Below are 27,183 nucleotides of genomic sequence, written 5' to 3' on the forward strand. Positions count from 1 at the left end.
GATGAGGATTTTGGTCAAATATGAAGGGCGTCAGATATTGAGGGTGGTGGATTCTTGCTACGAGGGCACAATGCCACATGGGAGCCTGAAGATTGGAGCCTAGTAGAGAAGAGGGTTCAGGGAAGTCAGGCTAAATTTGAGTCAAGGAGAGAGCCTTTGTCATACATAGTCCCCCATCTGAAAACCACAGGCCAGATTTGAACTTGGAATGAAGGATTCATTCCACATTTATCAGGCACCCGCCAAGCACACTCCTGGGTGATGGGAATGTAGAGATGAAGGAGTTTCCTTGCCTTCCAAGAAATCAGAGACTGTTGGAGGAAGGGAGACAAGCAAACAGGAGACTGTGCCCTCAAAGCAGACTGAGTGTGAGTGCCCCTCAGCTCTCCCTGACTGCCTGGCCTTCCAAGTGGCATCTAACCTCACTGGCCTCCAGCTCTTCAGCTGTGAAATGGGAAGAATCGCAGAAACTAGATGGTAGATTTTTCTGGGGTTGGCTGAAATCTGTGAACTGCTTGCAGAGTGGCTAGCATGTTGTAAATACGCAACAGACAACTTTAGGAATATTGCTGTCACAGATGGTGACATTGTTTGTAGCATGGTGGCAGCGCTGTGATGGAGGTAAAAGTACAGAGGACAAACACCCAACCCCGGTGAAGGATGGTTTGAATCAACATGGGTGCACTAAAGGTGATGCTTCAACTATGCCTGAGAGGAGAAGGGGAGACAGTCAGGCAAAGCTAACTAACAGCTCCCAGGACAAAGCCACTGCAGCAAAAGAGGGAGAGGCCCAGGGAACATGCCCATGTTTGCAAATAGGAAGGGCATGAACAATTAGTAAGCCCATAGGAGATTTGACACAGAAATGAACTGAGGCTCAGAGAGGTGCGGTAGCATAAGTAGTAGCCTAAGGTTACACACCTATTAGCTGCCATGATTCACTTCCGAGCTTGCAGGATTCTAAAGCCCCAGCTCTGGATCCAGTCTGTCCTCTCTGAGCCAGAGCATAAACTATGTCAGTGTCAGGAGGCCTATGGGAGATAACTCAGTGACTAGACCAGGAAAGTCCCAGTGTTCACATTAAGGGGTTTGAGTGTTACATGGGAGAAACAGCCTTTCCTGAACAGAGGAAGGATTATTACTAATTCCAGAGGTGTTCAAGCTGGGTATATCTGTAGCGCCAATCTGGTATTCATGGCACGGAACTGGGATTATGGTGCTGTGACTCATCGCCGTAAAAGGGGAATGTTTTAAAAATGATAATTTGTTTCTATGAATTTGGCTTTTTCAGACTCTACATGTAAGCAAGATCATGCAGTATTTGTCTTTCTCTGTCTGACTCACCTCACTGAGCATAATACCCTCAAGACCCCTTCATGTTGTCACAAATGATAGGGCTTTCTTCCTTCTCCAGGCTGAATAATATTCCATTGTGTGTGTTAGCCATTCATCTGTTAACAGGCACTTTGGTTGTTTCCATATCTTAGCTATTGTGAATCGTGCCGTGGTAAACAAGGGGGTGCAGATATTTTTTGACATCTTGTTTTCATTTCCTTGCATGTGTACTAGAAGTGGGATTGCTAGATTAGCTAACACTACAGTGGCGATCAAATTGCAATACATAAATGTACTAAATCAACACACTGTACACCTTACAGTTATAACCCGTTATATGTTAATTACCTCTAAATTTAAAAAAATGGTAATTTGCCCTAATCTCATGAACAGATGAAAATGTAACAGTAAATGGAAACAAGGTTTACATATGGTACCATCCACGCGAATCAAGGTCCCTTCTTAGGGATGCTGTCGAGGAATTAACATATCTGGGTAGGAAGCCAAACCTATTAGATGCCCCCCAATGCATATTGTCTGCCATTTTGAGCATGAAGAAAGACATTCTGTGATCTCTAAGACCAGAAGGAGCCCCAATGATCATCTAGTCAAAATTGGGGGGGGGAGTTGTAGATGATAAAACCAAGATTCAGAGAAGTGAGGTGATTTGGCACAGATACTGTTGACATATTTGCCGTATGACACCAACCTCATCCTGCCAGCCATACAGAGAAATCCCAGGAATCTGAAAGCATTCACACAGGATAAAGTGGGTATTCTCCTCCAAATAATTTCCCCCAAATCTCCTTAGCAAAATGTTTCGCAGGCTCTGAAGTGAGGGCTACATGAACAACTCTGTCTGACTGCTCTACCAGGCAGGCATAGAAAGCCTGCCCGGAAGAATCAGATCCCCCATCCTCGGTGAGCTTACATGCCCTGCCTTCAAGATGTTTATCTCTGGTATTTGTGTGTGTGTGTGTGTGTGTGTGTGTGTGTGTGTGTGTGTGTGGTTGGATAGGGAGGGAAGGAGAAGCAAGACACATCTTTTCTGAAGGTCAGAAGGGAATCCAAAATGTTAGTCTCCTTACCCTCAAAGCCCTCTCTTACTGGCTCAGCCACAGGGTCGCCCTGCCCAAGAAGTTCAGCGGGCTGGACCAAAGGCATTTGTCCACCAACCTTGGAAATGGACAATAAGATCATTGCCAGGGGGAACTAGGCTGGCTTGAGAAGGGAAACGGGAGAACCCCACCATCTGTAGCACCTTATCATGCTTTCTTGGCAGTCTCTCTCTTGGAGAGATCACAGAAGTGTGTGGTGTCTTGATAAACATAATAGGGGAAGTCAGAAAAAGATATAATTCTGTCTTGTAATGATGAAAAAATACAAAACCACGAAAAATAAACCCTAGAAATTATTACAACCCCAATAAGAAGACCATATGGTGTTGGCCTATGAGAACCATTTGTGGTCTTCTATATTCTCCTCAGGGAGATGTGTAATTATTTTTTAAAAATATATAAGAGAATGCACATGAATCCAGCAATGTCCTTCCCAAAATAGAAAACAACACTTAGGGTCAAACTGAATTTTCACCCATCCGTCTGGCTGGCAAGATGGTAGATGACAAATATTCTTGATTCTGCTAGCCAAGGCCATGAGGTATACAAAGAAGCTTCTAGAAATCTAATTGTTGGACCTGTAGAATCTGTCATGTTGGCAGCCAGTGAGGTACATCACATAGTTATATAACAAATGAAAGAGGTGACATCAATTGTCAGGAAAAGAACTGAAACCAGGAGACAGGAGATGACAGGTTGTCATATTTTTCCAGCCCCCCTCAAGAACCCTGCTGAAACTTCTCTGAAGAATTAATAAATGAGGGACTTAGCCTGTTCCCATTTTGTGCTCTCATCACAAAATCAGCCGGGCTGCTTTTTCTTTCCTCCCAATGTGTCACCTTAGGATGCCAAAGTGTTCTTCAGACTGTGAAGGATGTGTCAATCAGGATGCAGGGAACCTCGGTTGAGTCCCTGACCCATATTTAACAATATGTATGACATGACTTAACATGCTAAAAAGCAAAAAACAAAACAAACAACAACAACAAAAAAAGCAAAAAACAAACAAACAAACAAACAAAAAAACAAAACAAAAAAAACTCTGCAAAGCTCATGTTCAAAAAATGATTTCATTTGCACTTTCCGGGTATTTAAGCCAGCGTTGCCCTGGGACCTACCAGCATGCAAAGGGCTAAAAGGAAAAATCAGACAGGGATTTTGATTTGATCTGAAAGTGAGAGAAAGTGATATATGGTCTGTCTGTTTTTCAAGACCCCTTTTGCCAAAAACAAGAGCCTAAACTCCTCCTCGGTGATGGTGGTGGTGGTGGAAACAGTCAGAGCTGATCCTGCTCAAAGCTCCCGTGTCTCCAGCAGTGAGAGCCACACTCCCGACATCCCATGTGCCTGTCTCCCACTGCCGTTTGGTACAACCAGCTGAATGGGAGCTGCCTCCCTCTTTCTAGCACTTTAACTAACCAGGTTGGAGGCCATTACTGCAAATCTAGTGCAAGGACAACACAATTTTGTTTTGTTTTGTTTTTACTTTAACTTATGTACTAACATATGCATTTCTACCTGTGAAACAGTTTGTGACATGAGGTCCAAACTTTTGGGAATCGCTCCTCAGGACAGAATGCCAGATACAAAACAGAATTTAAATGCAGAGATATTCGTCGCATCGTTATTTACATCAGACGTTTAGACACAGTATACATGTTCAGCAATAGAGGTATTGATTAAGTTATTCACGCCTCTTGGACAGGATACTCTGTAGATATTGAGTGTTATGCTTTTGAAGAGTTCCCAATAATACGGGAAAGTGCTTAGTTATAATGCTAATGGAAAAGAAAATGAGAACACAAAAATTGTGCTTCACACATATGCCCCCCACACATATATATACTGTGCCTATGAAGATTTTAAGAAAAAGAAAGAGAGAGAGACTCAAAGGAAATTTGCCAAGATACCATTAGTAGTTGTCTTTGGCTAGGACTTGGGGTTTTAGAAATTATTTCTCATGTGACTGTTCTAAACTTTCTATGATTTTTCATGTCAGCCATGCATTGCTTTTATAACAAGAAAAAAAAATATCTCTTATATGGAACCAGTGGGCTTCTGACCTCTGATTTGCATTTCTTGAGGGGAGAAGCAAACCCTCATGTTCTTAATTACGCTGGGAAAAGAGAAAGGGAAGTCAAGGATTACAGCCAAAAAAGCAAAACCGTCTCCATTTTCTGGCGCTCTGGTAATTGCCCAGTTGTGCATGCACAAAGGTCCCTTGAGAAAGCTTGAGGTTATGGTAATGTGGGTGGGCTTTCATCTACTAAAAGCAACCTGAACTGAATTGTGTCCCAAGAGTAGAGAGAAGACTCCGTTAAAATAAATCAGCAGGGGCGCCTGGGTGGCTCGGTCAGTTAAGCATCCGACTTCAGCTCAGGTCATGATCTTGCAGTTTGAGCCGTAGATCGGGTTCTGTGTTGTCAACTCAGAGCCTGGAGCCTACTTTGGATTCTGTATCTCCCTCTCTCTCTGCCCCTCCTCTGCTTGCACTCTGTCTCTCTGTCTCTCTCTCAAAAATAAACATTAAAAAATATAAAATAAAATAAACCAGCTAATTGAATCAATCAATCAAACCACTAGCAAATCCAATGTATAATAAAATATCCACTCAAAAGTCAAATAATCATGTATTTTCTCTAATTGAAAATTCATACATCTGAGTCTTCTTAAAGTTAAGACACACTAGACTTACATTAATTGCATCCAATTTCTATCTCTGGAGCATCATTTCTTTTTTTTTTTAATATTTTTATTTATTTCTAGGAGAGAGAGAGAGACAGCGTGAGCAGGGGAGGGTCAGAGAGAGAGAAAGGGAGACACAGACTCTGAAATAGGCTCCAGGCTCTGAGCTGGCAGTCAGCATAGAGCCCAACGCGGGGCTCGAACCCATGAACTGCGAGATCATGACCTAAGCAAAAGTCGGCCCAACCGACTAAGCCACCCAGGCGCCCCTGGAGCATCATTTCTTATTCGAGCACTTCAGTATGAAACTGTGAGTCTTGTTCAAGAAGATTACATAGAAAGTCAATATACAGTTTATATGGAACTCCATAACAAAAGATTACACTTATTTGATGTTAATTTTCTCACAAAAAATTTAAATACCACTTTCCGCTGATCTTTGGGTTGCTTATTTCCAGACATGTTTGAATTTCCTCTGACATCCTCCTCCCCTCCTCCACATAAATCAGCATGTCCATTTCTAAGCCAGTACCTTTAGCAAAATGTTACTCCGAAGAACTCTGTCAACCACAGGGAGTTTATTGTCTCAGATGCTGGAAATAAAATAGGAGTATGTTTTAGGTGTGTAGGATTCTATTCATCAAGTTGCATTGTTCTCTTTCCGGTGCCAGGAAACAACCTTGGGTTGTGCCAAAGTGCCAAAGTGAAAACTGAACCAGTATCTTCTTATGGTCCTTTTATGACCAACCACAATCCCTGTCTAGATCCTGATTAGGGGCCTTGGATGATTCTGCATCTTGATGAACATAGATTTTTGCATTTCTGTTAATCACTCAGTTGTTTCAAATTATTTTGAATATCAACAATTCATCAGGGAAATATGCTGCTTAGCTGGTGATTTTGTAAAGTCGTTGCATTGTGTTGATGGAATGATTTCTGGGTCTAATTCTCCCCTTCTCTCCCTGCTCTTATTCCCAGGAAACACATCTCCAAATCCTATTAAGAAACTGAATGAGTAAATAGGAAATTTCAGAGATGTTTCTTTAAGGAAAGTTTCAGATGTTGCATGTTAATATCCTCAAACCTATTGGTTAACATTATTATAGATAGACTTTTCTAAATACCTACAAAATCATAAGAATTTTCCTAATTATCCATTGTGTTGCTATGGTGTTTCTCTAAAATTCTCTGATGTGTTACAAACGTCTTGTCAAACTCAGATACCATCACATATCTAACACAGCATGAAATGACTATGGAATGTTCCTTTCTGTCTTTGATAGATGGAGCCAAAGTGCCCTTGCAGCTTACAGATGTGTTTCAGTTTAATATCATGGTTATTTTCATTTTCAAAAGCTTGCCTCACTCTCCATGTTGCTTTTCACAAACTCATTGCTTGCTGGGTCACAAATTAAGCTAATTAATAGACACTTTGAAAGGGACTCAGTTTAATTTTTCCAATATGTTTTTCTGTACCCTTAACTTGTTCAACTACAGGACCTGCTGGGTTTTAGAAGTGGCAAGTCCATGATTAATTCAGCCACATACCCTCTATTTTATTATTTAAATGGTGAATATACTTCTTTGTTGTCCAGAAGATGAATCAAACCATCTTCAAATATAAAACTACTTCTCTCAAATCGTTTTTATACCTCTGGGGTTTTGTCGTTTTTCTGTAATATATTCTTGCTTTGAGTCTTTTTTTAAAATTTGTTTTAATGTTTATTCACTTTTGAAAGGCAGAGCGTGAGCAGGGGAGGGGCAGAGAGAGAGAGAGAGAGAGAGAGACAGAATCTGAAGTAGACTCTAGGCTCTGAGCTGTCGGCACAGAGCCCAACGTGGGGCTGGAACTCACGAGCTATGAGATCATGACCTGAGCCTAAATCGGACGCTTAACCGACTGAGCCACCCAGGCACCCTAGTATTTTTCTATACTATGGTTTAATCTACATGGCACCTAAGTTTCAGACACTTGGGTGAAGCATACTTCTGGGTTAATTGGTGCTACCTATACCTCAAAAATGTCACGTTCGTACTAAGTCTCCAACAGTTTCTAAAACTCGGGCAGCCCAGTTTCTATCACATAATATTTGACCAAGTGCTTAGCAATAATAGAGTGTCCAGTAGGCTCTGGTTTAAAATTGATGGTTGACTCTTGAAACACACGCTTGGTGTAGAACCTAATGTTACCATGCTGTGTGGAATGTGCCACTTTTTCAATTTTGTTTCTCCAAACCAGTGTCCTTAACACAGCGATTTGGTAATAATTCATCCACTCAGCAAATAATACCGAGCAAGGACTAGCTAGGTGTCCTGACTGCAAATGGACTTCTTTTCTGTACAAAGAGACATGTCTACCACTAAGGGGAAGGAAGGGCTGAAGCGGTGTACTGGATAGCCTCACGGAGCACGTGAGAGTCACAAGGAGAAGTGCGGACTCCGTCCCGCTTATACAGGAAGGCTTCCTCAGTGTCACACGTCAAATGAAAGGCTTGTGGTTTATTCTGCAAGCAGAGGGAACTCCAAAAAAAGGGACTGAGAGACGCCTGGCTGGCTCAGTAAGTTAAGTGCCCTATTTCTGCTCAGCTCGTGGGTTCAAGCCCTGCACTGGACACTCCATTCTCAGTAGAGAGCCTGCTTCATATCCCCTGTCCCCATCTCTCTCTCCCTCTCTCTCTCTCTCAAAAATAAACATTTTTTAAAAAGGAACAGAATGGGGCCCCTGGGTGGCTCAGTCAGTTAAGTGTTCAACTTCAGCTCAGATCATGATCTCACTGCTTATGGGTTCAAGTCCCTCATCGGGCTCTGAGCTGACAGCTCAAAGCCTGGAACCTGCTTCAGATTCTGTGTCTCCTTCTGTCTCTGTCCCTCCCCCACTCATGCTCTGTCTCTCTCTCTCTCTCAAAAATAAATAAACATTAAAAAAAATTTTAAGGGAACTGAATAAACAAAGGCTACGAGTTCAGAAACAACGTCAGGGGCCCTGAAAGGCACAAGTTGCAAGGTATCTGGGTGGCTCAGTTGATTAAGCGTCTCACTTAGGCTCAGGTCATGATCTCATCATTCTTGAGTTCAAGCCCCACATCGGGCTTACTGCTGTTCGCACAGAGCCATCTTCAGATCCTCTATTTCCCTCTCTCTCTGTCCCTCCCCTGCTCTTGCTCACATTCTCTCTCTCTCTCTCTCAAATACATAAACATTTTGTAAAAATAAAGGAGGGGCACCTGGGTGGCTCGGTTGGCTAAGCGTCTGACTTCTGCTCAGGTCATAAACTCACAGTTCATGAGTTCGAGCCCCAGGTCAGGTTCTGTGCTGACAGCTCAGAGCCTGGAGCCTGCTTCGGATTCTGTGCCTCTCTCTTTGCCTCTCCCCAGCTCTCTCTCTCTCTCAAAAATAAATAAAAACATTGAAAAAATTGTAATATAAAACTAAAAACATAAAGAAATAAGTTGCTCAGCATGACGGGCATGAAGTGTGGGGTCGTGGCTGTGGTGGTGGAGGGTGGGTAGCAGCATGGGTGCAGCAGTGACCATGTGTCACCAAGAGATAAAACTAAAGATATAGCAGCCAGGAGTGTGGTACTGGCATTCCTTGAATCCCTTGCTCAGAGTTATTAGCAATGGAAACCACTTAACATTTTTAGTAAAGAGAGTGATATAATTAGGAAGATTGCTTGGGTAGCTGCAGGGAGAATAGAATGGACGGACCAGAATCAGGAAGACCAGTAAAGAAACCACTAACTAGTTACGAGGCTACAGGCTGAACAGTGGCTGTGACAGTGAGGACAGAGGGAGAAGGAGGTAGTGAGAAGCACCCCGGACACACCATACATTTACTGGCTTCTCTTTGTCTCTCTTGTGTAGAATGCACTAGAAATGGACTCTGTGAAGGCAGGAATTGTCTGTCAGCTTTGCTCTATCCCCAGCACCCCAGTGGTGCCTAGCACAGAGATATGAATCTATGCATGACTCCCCTGTATGCAGAGGGTTGGGGGGAAAAGACGCTACATCCCATTTCCTGACTTTGAATGGGGTGCAAGATGACAGCAAGAACATAACCAGAGGAGCCGCTAGACAGACAAGTTTGAGGAGTAGAGAATACGAGAATCATGTCATTTTGAAAGACTTAGCTTCCCTTCAGTCTGAGAATCAGAATTGCATTGGGGCCAAAGCAATTTGTCCGCAAGTGAGCCAAAGATAGAAAATGTCAAATTGAATTTGGGGGAAGGTTGTAGGGTTTTTAACAAAATGTTTGATGTTTGTTCTTTCAAATCTTGAGGAACACTTTAATCTTCCTATATTTCATAGCATTTTGACAAAATAGCCAACCATGTCAAACAAATCCAAGAATTACTTTTAGGGTTCATATTGAAAATACCAGTTTTATCATAGAGGAAAATCACGCTTTATTTACTAAATCACCAAATAAAATAGCTAGATAATTTCTACTGCTACCTAATTATATTTTTTCTATTAAATGTATATTGATGAGATCTGATAGAATGAGCATATATGTGCCTATCTCCCTCCTGCCCCTCAAATGACAAAAAAAGACTAAAATAATAAATATATACAGTTTTGAAACAAATACCTATAGTACATAGCACAGAAGGAGATGAAAAAGGATACTGTGCTAGAAGGCAAGAAATTTTGAGTAATTTCTAGAATATTAAAAGAGGTATAGAAAGTAGGGTTTGGAAATCATTTTAGGAGAAAAATATATACTGTGAAGTGGATTATGATTTCAGTTACCTTTAAGGGCCAAAATAAATAAAGGCAGGAAATCAGAGAGGCCCTGGGAGCAGAATCAGAGCAATGAACTCAAGACCTTCTCTCAGAGTAAATGGGCCCACAAATTCCCTGTCAACAAATTGTACTCTGCAGATATACTCAGCCATGTGCACACAGGGGTATTCCCTGCAATCATGTTTACGATGCCCAAAGATCAGGAACCACCCCAATGTTCATTAATAGAAGACTAGCTCATAAATCATAATACATGCATATAAGGAAACATTAGGCAGTCAACAAATAATGAAGCATACATCTTCATGGCTGAGTGGACTGGTCTCCAAGATAGGTAGTCACATGAAAAAAGTGATGCATAATGATGTAGAAAGCTCACTACCGGCTGTGTAACAGACGTGTACACTTCTCTTTGTTTTTGTGTAGAACATCTCCCGAACCGGTAATACTAGTTGTCTTTGTTGAGAGGTGCTAGAAAATGGGGACAGAAATGATACCCTTTATTTTCGCCATATATTTCTTTATGCTGTGTGGATTTTTTTTTGGAGGCCACGTACATATATTATCTAGGCAAATGTGATATTTTCCAAAGGAAAAGAAAAGTGGATGGGAAATGATAAAGTCTAGAAAATAGAAAACATACAGTAAGATGGAAGAAATAAGACAAAAGAAACCAGTAATCATATTAAATGTAACTAGATTCTTTTCTGCCTTGGATTCTAAAGATATTCTGAATCAGTTTAAAAATCTATATATAGCCTTGCTGTTTACAAGGTACAGACCTAAAATAAAATGACCACACAAAAGTGACACAAAAAACAAACAGAAAACAAAACACAGGTGGAATAATCTATTAACCATGTTCTAACTCCTTGTAAGAGTATGTATGACAATTAAAATGTTAATATAAACAAAATATAATACAAAGCAACATTAAATAGGAAAAGAGATATTTTGTGTTGGTAAAAACTGCAATTCACCAAGAGCAGACTATCATAAACCTTTATACATTTTTTAAAACCTTCAAAGTATAGAAAGCAAAGATTCTCTACTTTCAAGAAATAATTGTGAAGTGTGTACTCATAACAGGAGTTTTTAACATGCCCCTCAGAAACAGGAAATAAGTAAATAGAACATTTGAATAAATAGTAAGTGTAATCTGTATCTATAACAACCGATCTACCTAAAATTCTGTACCCAGCAGATAGAGAAGACACACATTTTTTTCAAGCAAAATAGCATGTTTGCAAAATGGTACAAATACACACATACACTCTTCTAGCATTAACAACAACTTTAAGGGAAAATAAATGGCAAAATATTTAAAAATAAATGAAAATGACATAATCCATATAAAAATATGTGAGATGCATAATCTTAAATCCATTTATTTGAAAAAACAAGAAAGAATAAAAATACAGTGACCATGATGTCAACTTAAAATTCTAGGCTAAAAATGGCCAAGGTGGCAAAACTAAAGAAATGAATGTTTAATGATTAAAGGAGATAATAATCACTTCAAATTGTAAATAATAAGATTGATCAATAAAATGAAAACCTGGTTCTTTGAAATGACCATGATTTGATTAAGTTAAAAATAAAGAATAAAAAAGCCATATAATTCTAGATCTATAGATTTTTTTAATAAGAAAATTTTTTAATCTTCTTTTTTTTGAGAAAGAGAGGATGTAAGAGAACAGGAGACAGTGCAAGTGGGGGAGGGGCAGTGGAAGAAGGCGAGAGAGAATCTTAACGCAGGCTCCACACCCAGCGCAGAGCCAGACACTTGATCTTGCAACCATGAGACCGTGACCTGAGCCAAATCAAAAATGAGACACTTAACCAACTGAGCCACCCAACGTCTTACATAATAAGAAAATTCTGCATGCAAATGTATACTCATGAACTTGAGAGTCGGGATGAAATGTTTCATTACATAGGAAAATATATGAAGCAGTCAGGGAAAGGCAGAAAATCTAAATTGATCAACAATTGCTGGAAAATTTATACAGGTGATCAGTGATTATTCCTAAAAACACTTCAGTGCTAGATAATTTATAAACATCCTACTAAACCTGCCAGAAGCAGGAGAATTCTTTTGTTAAGTAAATCATTCTGGGGCATAAGTAAATAAAAAATGTTTTCCAAGTCATACTGAACAGTTAGTGCAACTCTAATACCAAAATGAGACAAGATGGATGACATGTTACCAACCTCATTTCTAAACACAGTTGCGAAGATCCTAAATAAAATCGTGGTGTTGTTAAAAAATCATACATCAATACCAAGGGATTTTATATTAACTTATCATACTCCAAAACTACTAGTTTGATTCACATCTCCACCAAGAATATTCAAGAATACCTGATTCTCTGCATCTCTGTCAATATTTGGGGTTGGTAGAATGGCTCTGCCTTTTCTGTTTGATGTTTTTCTCCCTGGGGTTAGATATACGCATTGTGTAATTAATATTTTAAATTTTGTTTTAGTTTCAAATAAAAACAGCTTTAGAGTATCTCAGATCAGCTCAAGGCAACATTATGAAATAAACTTCATCTTTGGGGCCTCCGGCCTCTCCTTGGTACTCCCTTTTCCTCTTGAATGGACAGGTGGACAGCCATATCCTCCACAGCAGTTTTCTAGAAAACCTGCAAAGCCCTAGTATACAATTCCAGTACAGGCTCTTTGACAACCAAAAGCACATGTGTCTGTGTCTCCAGTGCCCCTTTCCCAAATCATTTAGAAATCCTATACTAGGCACCTTCCTTTCCCCGTCCTAAAATCTGTTCCTAGGAAGTCCCGGTAATGTTATATTTCAGGGTAAATTTATCTATTTGCAGCCTCAGAAAAAATTACATCTGAAATGTGATCTCTAACTAGGCAGTAAAATGTATGCATCGCAGAGCAAGTAGGTCCCATGTTTAAGGAATTCTGTTAATTTTGAAATTCTCCTAAAACAATGAGCTCCAATATGACCCGGGTTGTCTCAGCTTGTTACCAGCTAAGTACATAAGAATCCCTTTCAGACCACAGCCCGCCTGGCTGGAAGAGTTCATTTAAAGGGTTGGCGAAATTCCACTTCTGTCCCCTGGTTCCTAATCCCATGGATCTCGAGTTTTCTTTCCAATTCAGGCACCTATTCCTGAGATCAGAACTGAGAAAAGGTCTCTTCTTGCCAGAGGGCTGCTGAGTTCTAATCACAGCTGTCCTTCTAACTCATTTTTGTGACCTGAATCAAGTTACTTTGTCTCTAGGTAATGGACTAGATTTCTAAGGAAACTGATAGTTTAACAGTGGATGAGTCTTTATGTCTATTCTCTCCCTCAGAGTGGCAAAATTTAGAATTATATATTAGTGGGGCATCTGGGTGGCTCAGTTGGTTTTGGGAATCTGGCTCTTGATTTTGGCTCAGGTCATGATCTCATAGTTTGTGAGTTCAATCCCCAAGTCTGGCTCTGCACTGACAGTGTGGAGCCTGCTTCAGATTCTCTCTCTCTCTCTCTCTCTCTCTGACCCTCCCCTGCTCATTCTCTCCCTCTCTTTTTCTCTCCCTCTCTCAAAATAAACATTTAAAATTTTTTAAGTTACATATTAGCAAATCCTACAAAGGTTACTTCCCATGTAGTTGGAAATCAGCAGGCACTATTATTTTCCCATTTTACAGATAGAGAAAGGTGAGGCCTAAAGTAGCTGAAAAAATAGTCATTCAGTATAGATATTCAACTAACCTTTTGGCTTCCTTGAGGAGCTTCCCTCTGACTTGGAAAAAAGATCTCTGTTATTGTTCAGCATTATTGTGGGACTTGTATTAATCCAACAGGTTTTAATCCTTCATTGCTCTCTCTTTACTCTCCTTCCTGTTACTCGTCCCTGGAGAATACTTTTGTCTCCTGGATTACCTCAAGGAAAGATGCTATTGTATTGTGTGCTTTCCCCTTCTCACAACCTGGAAATAATTGCTAAGTTATTCTCAAGGGGGTTCAAGATTATCAAGAAGACTGAAGGATCTAAAGCCATCACAGTGTGAAACCCTTCATAACTAGTTCTGAGGAGTAAGAGTACTGATGGCCGTATTGCATACATCAATATACACATACACGCACGCACACCCCACACACACAGAGTAGGACCATTTACCAAAGGGCATACCAAACTAGCTACTTTTAACTGCTTCATTTCTCAACTCATAGTTTACACATTTTTGTAAATCCAGCCAGTTTTAATTTTAAAACTGAAATGATAAAAAGGACATTTCCTTTGTCTCTGGTTTCTCTTCATTGTAAACATCATTATGTAATTTGGTCTCTGTTAGGAGGCTACTGAGACATCTTTCCCTTAATGAATTGCAGAACCCTTGAGTTGAATTCTTGTTGTGTCTGCTTTCCCTGTGGTTAAGAATCTACCTTGTAGATATTAAGATAGTCTGTGTTCAGATACGGTCTCATTGATTGAATTTCTCTTGGGGGGAAAACATGCATTGCTAATGGTCACCTTGTCTCAAATTACAGATTACGGTATTTCGGATGGGATCAGAAGGACACCAGGACATTGATTTAGCCATCCTGACAGCTTTGCTCAAAGGTAAAAGGGTTTCTGTGTCCGGAGAGTACAAAAATGATTTAAATGGATTCACACAGCAACTTTGTCTCCTAATAGTGGATATAAACCCAAATGATACCATGACACATTCAGTTATTGATAACATAAGGACTTCTCCTGGAAGACATTGTTTTTGCTATGAAATTCTTCTATGATAGAGCTGTCAAAGTGTGACTCAATTTCATAAAGTTTAAGTATATTACCATTCATTGATGTCCATTGAGTCATAAAAATACATAAAGTAAAAGGCTAATATAGTGTGTAAAACACTAAGTTACTGAGATTATTTAATAATTATTACCCTGTCTACTTGTAAAAAAATTTAATATGGCGTAGATGATAAATACAGAGATGTCATAATGCATTAAAATGGAAAATCAAATCCATTGAGGGAAAAGGAGAAATAAAAAATAAAATAAACTTGTTGTAATGGGACATTAAATTTAATTCTAAGTTTCCTTGAAGTCAAGGCAAAAGTAGAAATGCCCTGGATTGTATGATTTTTCCTTTAGAAGGTGGATGTTTCTCCCTTCTCTAGCCCCCATGTTATCAAGTGACCCACTACGTGCATGCATCCTTGGAGCCATGTCCAAGAGAAGAGTAGTTTCCTCCAGCCTCCACATCTCAAATTCTGCCCTTAATGTCCCTTAGTGGGAATATTACATTTGACCAACCGTGTTCAGCCTTAAAATAAACAAAAGGAAGTTGTCCCTGTTCAGCTCTGAAATGCGAACTAGAACCATGAGATGAAACAAAACCACAAACCTTATTGAATGAATGTGGTTCTGAATTTGAGATGTCTCCCTCATTCTCCCCATGCCCATACTTCGCCTGCTGCCCCATTTATCACAAAGTTGGTGACTGCCTGTTTGTAAGCCTTCCTGGATCATAGGCCTGTGAGGAAAGAGAATATGTCTGATCTGCTAGTGCTTCCTCAGCACTTCACATAATCCCTCACACATGGCAGCATTCAGTCAATTCTTGTTGAATAAATTAAGGAATGGATTACTGAATGAATGGTTACTCATTATTCATTTAGTGATTACTCAGTGAATGATTACTCAGTGCTTACAATTAACATTCCAAAATTGAAATTCAGAATAGTAACCCACTGTATTCTAATTTCCAGTCTACTTTCCCTTTTCCACTATTAATATTCTCTTGAATATCCATAATGTGGCAGCCATTATACCTAGTGCTAAGCTTTTTATAAATGCTATAAACATTAATTATTGCAACAACTGTACTGTGTAGCAGCTATATTTGATGCCCACTCTATAGACAGGTAAATGGAGCTACAAGATGTAAGAAGCTTGCTCAGGGTTACCATGCTAATTAATAAGCCTGAGCTTAGATCAAAGTCTAACTCTTACCTGTACCCCCTATGAGTCCACTGACCTAGAAGCCATGGGTCGCCTCCATGTATTCCCCAAATGTGTATTTGTACATTCATTCAAAATCTCGATCACATTTCAGAAATTCACAGTCTTGTGAAGTGTATCATGTGTCCTAGGTTGAGAACCTTTGCTCCCAAGTATTTCATTCCAATGAGCTAGCAAATGCATGGAGAAGAATTCAAAGACCATGCATGAGCTGAGCCACAAAGCATACTCTGGCCTCCATTCTCCATTTGTCAGAGATAAAATTAAAAGTTTGAGGTAAGAAATTCTCATATATTTGCTGTTCTTACACAAAAATAAGTAAAAGTAATAAAGCCAGTAACTAACACTTATTGAAGACTTGCTAAGTGCCAAACACCATGTTAAATGCATTCTATGCATAAAATCCATTTAATCTTTACAAGTTTGATCACCAATCTACTTCCAGGCCCATCTTGTAAATAAGGAAATCAAGACACAGAACAACAATTCAGTAACATACTCAAGATAAGTAGTACAGACAGGCCGACCCTACAGCCCTCACTTACGTATACCACCAAAGCATCCCTATTGCATTGATAATAAGAAGTAGAATGCCATATTTATCACCTTGAACCAGAACTCAGCAAATGGAAAAGTGGCCCAGTTATTGGTTAAAAACATATCAGCCATCATAATATCTTCTACTGAGAATATTTTTTCTGTTTCACCAATCTGTGACTTCAATTTGTGTTTCATCTTCAGATCAGTCTTAGAATTTGTTATCATATAGAATAGTTGTTTTCTGATTGTGTGTGACAGACCATATGAAATACATTTTATATTATAACCAAATACATACATATGTTTTTAGAACTCAGGTTAAAGTACTTGAAATAAGATTTACATTGACTGTGTGCAATGAAATTGGGTATTTTCTATTCTAGTCCATTCCATTCTCTTTAATGCTGATTATATCCCACTAACTTGATTTCATGACCCACTAATGGGTCATAACCTGCAGTTTAAAAAACACTGCCATAGTAGATTAAAGGAAATTATGATTGCTTTAAGAAATTAACATTTCTAATCACTATAATGAACATTATTTATGCAACAGTTGATGCTAATGGGAATTTATGCCGTTAAAAGATTATGATGTGTCAACTCTATTTTGCAAAGGCTTTTAAATGCTCTCTGATTTTGACCCAGTTGATTTGTGAAGGATGTCAAGCATAATACTTTTTGCTCACTTTCTTGGAAGTCAAGAGCATATTTACATCAATTATAAACTCCTTAGTTTGCTATTCTTCTTATGTATTATTTTAAATTATGCCTGGGCATGAAACCTGCTTTAACACTTAATTTTTTTCATTATACTTCTCTTTCAGTTATCCCAGGCATGAGGAGTTTTTTTATAGTCAAGGTTTTATTTCCTCCATTATCTGAGAAAACCAGAAAGTAGGTAGGAGAAGGAGGAGAAAGCCATGAAACTAAGCACTAGTCCATAAATTCAGNAGGGGAAGGACTGATAGGAACCAGGTGGCCATGAGGAAAGTCTACCTTTGCTGACCCCTTGTTTCTGATCCCATTGGATTTGATTTCTTCAGTAGCAGTATATATTAAAGGATACTGTTTATAGGACACAGGTTTATTGGGTATCTGTTCAAAACTGAGGAAAGAAGGAGACAAAAAGAATGTTGTTCCAGAGAAGCCTTAGAGGCCCAAAGTTGCTTCAAATGCTGACTTGGTGTGGCTTTTGAGAATAAGTGATGTCACGTTTGTCTTTCACATAAAGCTAATCGCGCTCCAAGAGTGGTGGCCTGAGGCTAGAAACTATACAGCCTACACTCCTCCTCTTCAGCATTCTCCTCACCCCACCACACATACCCAGGGGAAGCCAAGGAAAATGCAGAGAAAATGCAGGACACTGACTATCCAGATAAACAACAAATACGTGTTTAGCATAAGCATGTCCCAAATATTGTCTGGGACATATATATATCCTTAAAAAGCTACTTATTATTTGTCTGAAATTCAGCATTAACTGGGAGTCTTGTATTTTTATTTGCTAAATCAGACTTCCCTACTCAGAGGAGATCTGATGCCATTAATACCTCTGGACTTCAGACACCGTGAGTGGTTCTATGGGAAAAGTACTCAAAAATTTATGGAAGTCACCTAGTCCTCCTCTGTCTGCCTCCCTCTCAGCCTGGCCCTACCTAAATCATAGCAACCAGAGACTTCACTGGAAACAACCCCAAACTTACCTTACTAAACTATCCAGTGTTTACCAACCTGCTCTCAGTCACCTTATCCTGGCTGACTTGTTCATGCTTCCTGCTCTGGTCCCTCTTGCTCCAGGCTCAATAAAGCCAGAAAACATCTGCTCATAGCAGGGTCCCTTGATCCTCTCTGTGGATAAAATTACTTCCAATTTTTAACAATCTTTTCTTGTACACCTCAGAAGTTGAATCGCATGGGTGTGTACCTTTTCATTTCTATGCATGCACTAAAGTATAGTATGTGGCCATCACTATCCCTTCTAAGTGAGAAATTAATTTTCTTTGGGTTTAATCTTCACTGGTAAAGAAGTTCCTCCATGGCATGGGAAAAGACCTTTATTGCTTACCTCTTTTTTCCTGGAAAGCGTTTTCTAGAAGCTAAAAGAAAGTGCAAAATTCTATGTTCCTCCTCAAAATTGTCAAGGTCATCAGAAACAAGAGTAGCTTGAAAAGTTATAACAGCCTAGAGAAGCCTAAGGACACAGGAGGATTAAATGTAATGTGATTTCCTGGATGGGATCCTCAAGCAGAAAAAAAGAAGTCAGAAAAATCTGAATAAAGTATGGGTTTTCATTTAAAAATAAAAAATTTCAAGGGAAAAATGGGAGAGCTATGCTATCATATATTTTGGATCCGAGCAGAAGACATACTGTCGCCAAGAACACCATACTTCTTTCATGTCAAAATGACAAAAAAGGAGACAGCATCTTATGCAGTTAGCTGTAAAAGTTAAGTGCATATGGAAGAAAAGTACTGTTTTATGTGCAGGCAGTATTTAAAGTGTCTGTATAAATCAGATAGACATGGATAGTAGCTGATCACTATAAGAAATGATTAGAAACACCACTGGGATATCTACATAGGAGATTATTGGAACACAGGACTAATGGGAAACAATTTGTATAAAATCCGATTTCCCTGAGGACTTTCACAATCATTTCAGAGAAAGAGAAAATTATCCAGTTCCTCCCATTTTATTTTATGTGTCGGTTCCTCGGACAAAATTAATCCTATTGATGAGTAATTAATTAATTATGCACAGATACATATAAGTGGAGGATGACAACTTCTCTTTAACATAATACATTTGTAATTTTCTTGAAACTATGAGGAAAGGAGTTTGAAATAAAAACTGAAATGTCATAAGGAGAGCCAATATGTTCTAACTTTAGAAAATTCTCAAGAATGCTACTGATTAGGTCGTACAGAACAATGAAAATTCCTGTTCTGAATGATTTTCCTTTAAAAGTTAAAATTTAAAAATATCTTTACAAGCAACTAAACTTGAAAATGGATACAAAAGGATAAAATGTAAAATATATATATATATACTTATACATTTACATATATACATACATATCTCTTAATGTTTTGAAGTTACATTGGTTACCCCTCCAACTCTATTAACTAGAAAATGTAGTTGTTATTACAAACTAGTAGGGACATCAATAGGTAATTAGTCTTATTAAATAACTCATCTTGGTTTTTAAATAGTTGATTAATCCCTAGGAAAAAAACAAAACAAAACTGTGGCATCATTCTGAAGTAGTATATGTCCAATAAGTCTATGTACCAGATCTCATAAGCAACTAGCATTCAGGAGCATTTATTGAGAATCTACCTTGCTTGATCTCAGATGATTCATGAATAGACTTAGTGAGAATTAATTATGGCTTTGCTTTGAAGATAAAAAATTATTTCTGATTATATGTTCAGTCTTTCCCATCCCTCATTCTTGTGTGTAGGCAGCTTAATAGAATACATGCATGATTTTTTTCCTTTTTTTTATTGTTTTTCTTTTAATAGTATTTTTTTAACCTGGAATTGTTTACATGGACTTACTCAAGCCAAAAAAACAGAGGGATTCATGTTGACACATTCATCACATATGTGAGATGCAGATACCATAGTTACTAAATATTATACAAATGGAAGTAGATGAAATATATCCAAAAGAGATCGACAAGGTCAAAATGTATGGCATCATCACTTTATTTTAAACTTAAGGGGCACCTGAGTCGGTTGAGCATCTGACTCTTGATTTCAGCTTAGGTCGTGGTCACAGGATTGTGGGATCAAGGCCCACATGGGGCTCTGCACTCTGCTTAAGATTCTCTCTCTCTCTCTCTCTGTCTCTCTCTTTCTTCCCCTCTCCCCAACTTGTGCTCTCTCTCTCTCTCTCTCTCTAAAATTCAAAAAAAATAAGGGCATGGGGGCTAAACTGTTGGAGAATAATAAAATATTTCAGTTAGAGACCAAGCTCACTAGCTTATTTTTACAATGAAGACAAGTATTAAATCTTTCTTTGCTTGAGGCCATCTTTGGTCTTCCTTCTGTCCTTTGACTTGTAAACCAGGCTTCCCCTGTGCACTTGGTTCCTGGTGGCTCATTTTAGCCCTTTAGTCAAATCTTTAACTTGGGAGTCACAGAGCCAATTGACCATGAGCAGTTAGAGTCCTGGCATGGGCCCCCAAAACCTATATAGATCAAGACATCTGCTTCCTTAAAACTCTCAGAGCTCTTATCAAAACTACCAGATGACCTTGGCTGCACACCCAATATTTTAGTGATGATGAAACTAGAATGCCCACAGTTTCTCCTAATGTAATCACAAGAATCTGACACTTGTTTTATGTTTAAAGATTAGATCACCAGTGGAATTTGGTTTCAACCAGGAAATTTTTTGGTTACAAGTGACAGAAACACAATTCAAATTAGCTCAAGCAGAAATAAATAAGATAGATTTGTGGGTTCACATGACCAGGAAGTTGAAGGGTAAAGTGAGTTCAGTCAAGGCAAGATCCGGGGTTCCAATGACATCATCGGGGACTGTCCTCCGTCTTTCAGATATTAGTCTGTGCACCTGTCACACAGAACAGCCACCAGCAGTGCTAGGCTCATACCCAACCAACCGAGTAAATCCAGTAAATTCCTGGCAATTACAGCAGAAGGGACCCAGGGAGGTCTTGTATATGCTTGTCTTAAAATCAGCACCCACCCCTGAATTCATCGCCACAGCAAAAGAAATGGGAGAATTCCTGTAATCCATGAAATGAATGAGAGACAGGATCAGTCCCACCGAGTCTCAAAGTTATGGGTGTCCCCTCCCCCTACACATACATACACACGCACACACACACACACACACACACACACACACACACACACCTCTGAAGTACTAAGGGTCAAAGAGTATCAGTTTGTCTCAAATGCAAATATCTCAAAATCTGTATACCAGGAATAAATTCTTCCTTCCATAGACAACAGAAACTAAGCCAAATGAATACTAATTAAGGTCCAGACATTCACCCAAATCACACTCATAAAGTTTACTTCAGGTAGACTTAAATATGTAACTTTTTAATATTTTTTACTACATAATGATTAAGTATTATTATCACTATTATCTTTTTCAATGCTAATGGTCTGTACTTGAGTATTTCTGCCAAAAATATTAAAGGAAAGTACATTCTTACCACTTTTTTCCCCCAAGACCAAAGGCTATTTTTTGGGGGAAAAATGGTTCTGTAAAGGCCAAGTGGCCCCAGGCTTTCCCCCCTGGGCTCTGTCCATGCCTTTCTCCACTGTTAACCCTGGCTCTCAGGTAGTATTTGTCACAGTGGGACTGCCCAGCAAGGGTCCTGATAATAGTGACAATGATGCCCATAATAGCATCACTACTCCCTGTTGATCACACTGCTTCCCCTTGTTGAGATTTGGTTTCCTTATCTATAAAACCCAGATGATTACAAGACCTCTCCCACAGCCATTGAAGCCATATTAATCAATAATGCAAGTCAAGCATTTAACCTAATACCTGGAAAACTCTGTTTCATACATGGTGGTCTGACTGATGAGAATGACGCCAAGTAAGAAATAAGAATGAAGACCACCTCTGTTTTACTCCCCACCACATCTACACATACACAGCACGAAGGACGTCATCACGATTCAAACATTATTTGTTAACCTCATGAATGAATGATCAAGAGACTTTAGGATCAGATTGGGTATATATTTAGATCTTTAGTGCTTTACTGGCTGTGGTATTAACCAGGTCACTTAACCTCTGTATGTATGCCTCAGTTCCCTTCCCTGTGCAAAAGAAAATCATAGCTCTCTCAGGTGGGGGGCATGTAAGGGACACATGAGATGGTGACATTGGAAGCTCATGGGCTGACACTCTGCCTTCTTTACAGTAAATACCTTACAACTACTATGTTTATACCTTTTCCCTTTTCATATAGGCTTTAAAAAGTCCTAGGGAACTGGGGCGCCTGGGTGGCTCAGTCAGTTAAGCTTCTGACTCTTGACTTAGGTTCAGGTGATGATCGATGATCTCACTCTTCGTCAGTTCAAGCCACCCATCTGGCTCTGTGCTGACAGTGCAGAGCCTGCTTCGGATTTTCTCTCTCTCCCTCTCTCTATGCCTGGCCTCTGCTCAATCAATCAATCTCTCTCTCTCTCTCTCTCTCTTTCAAAATAAATCAACTTAAAAAAATTTCCTAGGAACTGGCATGTCCCTCTGTCCAAAATCCAACAGAATCATAAAATGTTAAATATGAAAGGAGGACGCATAAATCTGAAAACAACAGCAACCAATAAATAAACCTTAGGCACACAGGTAAGGATCCAAAACAGGTTGAAAGAAAGAGAGAGAGAGAGAGAGAGAGAGAGAGAGAAAGAAAGAAAGAAAGAAAGAAAGAAAGAAAGAAAGAAAGAAAGAAAGAAAGAAAGAAAGAAAAGAGAAAGAAAGAAAGAACGAACTTTAATCTTGAAAATGATTGAGAATGTGCTAAGCTGCCTTAAAATGAAATTAATTTGCTGGCAAGTTTATTTTCTTACAAATCCAAATAGATCTTAAAGCAATAACCGAGAGCAAGGTAGATAGCGATTTTAGACACTTTGGTTTGTCTCAGTAGGAGAATGCAATAAAAGACCTTAAATCTTTGCATCCTATCATTTGTAGGTTTTACAAGTCTCAAGGCATCTCCATGTAAATTTTATCATCTAATCTTTGCAACAACTCTGTGGAATGGTTAACAGACAATTTATCTCCAAACGGAGACTTTCTTGGACATGAAAGTGAGCAGTACTGATTAATTATGCCAGAGAAACTAAAATAAGCCAAGAATATCCAGGTAAACTGGGAAGTATGATCATCCTGATTATAAACCCACCTCCTGTAGGAAGTTTCTGAAGGAATAGGTTATGTCTTCTTTGCCTTTGTAGCCTATCACCCAGAAAAATGCTTGACGTATGGTAGACGTTATATATATGAGAACATATATCATCGTCAATGCAGTAATTCCAGAAAATGTCCCAGAACTCCAGATCACACATTTCTAGATTATAAGGACCCACTGAGTGCCCACCACAATGGGTGAAAATAAACCCATATCAAGTTATATTATAAAATTGCAGAACATGAGAAAAAATATATATATAATATGTTTAATATTATATTTGTATTAATATGTATTAGTATTATATTTATAAATTATATTTAATATATTTAATGCAACATTCAAATAATTTCTAAATTATATAGTATTTATATATATACATAATTTATATACATATATATGTATATAAATTCTCCTATGACCTTCCAAAGAGAAAAACAGGATGCAAAGGAGCTAGAATGCTTTAGACTTCTTTACTTTTTCAAATTAAAAAAAATTTTTTTAATGTTTTATTTATTTCTGAAAGAGAAAGAGACAGTGCAAGCAGCGGAGGGTCAGNCGCCCCATATTTTTTCAAAAAATTTTAATGTTTATTTATTTTTGAGAGAGACAGAGCATGAGTTGGGGAGAGGCAGAGAGAGACCAGGAGACACAGAATCAGAAGCAGGCTCCAGGCTCTGTCTGAGCTGTCAGCCCAGAGCCCGACATGGGGCTCGAACTCACAAACCCCGAGATCATGACCTGAACTGAAGTTGGATCCTTAACCGACTGAGCCACCCAGGTGGCTCAGAATGCTTTCGACTTCTAAACAACAGTGCAGAAAGCTATTGTGCAATGCCTTCACAATTCTGAAGAATATTTATGTGCAATCTAGATATGCCTAATCTACCAGCCGCTTATAAAGGTAGAATAGGCATTGTCACATGTGAGTTACCAAAACATTTATTACCCATGAACCAATTCTTTAGAAATTACTGGAGAATATGCACCACTGAAACAAAAGAGAAAACCAAAAACAAACAACAACAGAAACAGAAAACACGGGACCTGGGAAGCAGGGGCTATAACCCGGGAGAGACGTTGGCGATCCCTGGACGAAGAGGAAGGGAGATAGTTCTGCACCAGGCATGGGAGGCAAAAGAGAAGCTGTCATACCTTCCTAAGACTGCAGCCTGGAATAGGCAGTGTCTTTTCTGCTGCATTCCATTGGCAAAAGCAATTCACAAGACCAGCCTAGGTTCAGTGTGAATGTTGGGTGATATATAGTTCCTTAGAAACTATCTTCTGGGGCGCCTGGGTGGCTCAGTCAGTTAAGCAGCTGATTCCTGTTTTCGGCTCCAGTCATGATCTCGTGGTTTGTGAGATGGAGTCCCTGGTCCGGCTCTGCACCAACAGTGCAGAGCCTGCTTGGGATACACTCTCTCTCTCTCAAAATAAACATTAAAAAAATTGACCTCCCCTTGACATGTTTAGAAAAGAAAGAAAGAAAGAAAGAAAAGAGGAAAGGAAAGGAAAGGAAAGGAAAGGAAAGGAAAGGAAAGGAAAGGAGAAAGGAAAGAGGAAAGGAAAGGAAAGGAAAGGAGGAAGGAAGGAAGGAAGGAAGGAAGGAAGGAAGGAAGGAACTATCCTCAAAGACTAGCTGCTATGAAGAACCAAAATAATCAGCCATGAGAAGTGAAGTGGTCATCTCCAGGTAAAGAGGCAGGGAATGATGAGATTTGTGATTTTATAACAAATCTTATAGGAATAGATAACTCTTAACTTTGTGCATGTTTAGCCTTAGTAAAAATGAGGTACAAAATGGATTACCTGGTTCTCAATGAAAGGGACTGAAGGAGTAAAAGACAAAGGAAGAGCAAACAGAAGATAGGAAATCATCACCGCTATAATTCCAGAAAGTGTGCCAGACCTCCAGGGCATGCATTTCTATATAATCCCGCTAAAAATCACATTATGGAAGATGCAGATATTTTATTTACTCATCCATGTAAATGAATTCATTTTTGTCATATCACAAGCAAGCAGGATACCCCAGTAGATTTTTTTTCTTTTATTCCCCTCTGTCTTAAGTTGATAATGTTTCTCAGTTTTGCATATTGTGCGTAAGACAGGAACACTTTAAAAAAAAAATTTAATGTTAATGAAAGACTTTGTGACTTATTTTGTCACAAAAGACTTTGTGGCTTCTTTCATTGCAGAAAGGTCACAATAAAGAGGACTCATCCATTTGGCTAGGTTGGCAAAAGAAGGAAACAGCATAGTGCTTCCCAATGTTATTAATCATAAGCCATATAATTTCATTTGTCCTTTTTGCTTGCATATGTTATTAGGACACAAAGAAATAGCAGCAATATTTACTGCAGGTACTCCTGGCAAATACCATCACATAGACAACCTGACTTTGTAAGGTTTTTATATAGTGTTGGTCTGTAAAAGTCGGGCACCCTAGCTCTGAATGAAACCAAAAGTTTTTTGAGGAACCTCCATATAGTTTTCCCACAGTAGCTGCACAAGTTTGCATTCCCACCAAAAGTTTAAAAACTTAACAAAAATCTTATTAGTCCTGAAAATCAAAGTCTTCAAAGTAAACAGGATATAAGACTCTCCAGACCTGGTTCATTTTGCCCATACAGAAGTACATCATTGTAGCCAGTCAATAACAGCCTTAAAGTGTAGTCACAAACTGTATCTTTTGAATTGCATATTTTTGATGCACTTATACATTTTTTAATAATAAAACCAGATCAATCAATCAATCAATCTCCAAGCCCAAAGGGCCAGACAAACAAAAAAATAAAGATAAAAAAATTTAGAGACTGATAAAGAATTTTAGATTCCATTTTAACAATTTTGGCCCTAATGAGAGAGCATCAGAGAGTTTTCTGGCTTCCTTCATTCACACACCATGGATTGTTTTATGATATGAACACAAAAGCCTGTTTGCCTACTTCTCTTTGTGAGTATCATGAGTTCAGTACAGTTTTCTAAGTTCCTGAAAAAACAAACCAGCTCTAAAATCAGACTGCCTGGGTTTGAAGTTTGCCTCTGGTACTTCCTGACTATTTTACCTTGGACACATTTCTGTGCCTCAGTTTCCTTGCCTGCAAAATAGGGATAGTGGCACATAGTTTGTTGTGACAATTTAATACATTGACACTTAGAAGAAGTGCCTGGCACAAGCTAAGCATGAAAGAAATATTAGTTTTATTTTCCTATTTACTAAAGATAAACTGAGAAAGAAAATCCCTATCTTCCTGCAAAGGGCTCTTTCACTCAGCTGTCTATCTTGTGTCTTACAAGCCAAATGTGGATTTCTTCCAGCTAAAGTTAATCCAGTTTTTCCTGATTCCTTTTAACTTTCTCCTGGGAGTCTACCTAAAGTTATTTTTACCAAAAGGAGATAGTTATCATTGAGGGCAAGAAAATAGAGCAAAGAATAAATTATACACAAACCTCCTTTACTTCTTTATTTGCATGTTTCAAGTCTTTAATTTGGTTTTTCTCGAAGTAGCAGCCACATTCCTAAGAAAGGCTCACTGGGGTAGGTAGGCAGCTCTGCTCTGGGAGACCATTGAAGGTGTATCCTAGCAACCCAGTCACGTGACAGGGTCTTTCAGCTAGTCTCCTTCCACTTTTGTGGTTCTCACATTGGTAGAGAATGTGATGTCTTTAAATGAATGGATGTTTAGGTTTTCATTGAGTGAGACCTTATCGCATTTCAGTACAACATTTACAAATAAAGTAAATTGATGGAAATAAACAAAACCCAAGGATGCATATTTAAACCAGACAAAATTCCACAGATAAAACACAGAAGGGTCCAAAGACCTCAACAAGAAGAAATGTTTCTCAGCTAATATAGAGATGGATAGT

General features: G+C 38.9%; 1 protein-coding gene across 1 annotated transcript in view; it reads left to right on the forward strand.

Moving 5' to 3' along the window:
- Positions 1–27,183, forward strand: part of TRPM3 (transient receptor potential cation channel subfamily M member 3) — a 494,196-nt gene that overhangs the window by 362,851 nt on the left and 104,162 nt on the right. The window contains exon 10 of the mRNA XM_077759293.1: positions 14,391–14,463. Coding sequence (XP_077615419.1) covers positions 14,391–14,463 — 73 coding nt within the window. The remainder of the gene's footprint in view (positions 1–14,390; positions 14,464–27,183) is intronic.

The sequence above is a fragment of the Crocuta crocuta genome, unplaced genomic scaffold (assembly GCF_008692635.1).
Source record: "Crocuta crocuta isolate KB4526 unplaced genomic scaffold, BGI_CrCroc_1.0 scaffold41, whole genome shotgun sequence".
NCBI lineage: Eukaryota > Metazoa > Chordata > Mammalia > Carnivora > Hyaenidae > Crocuta > Crocuta crocuta.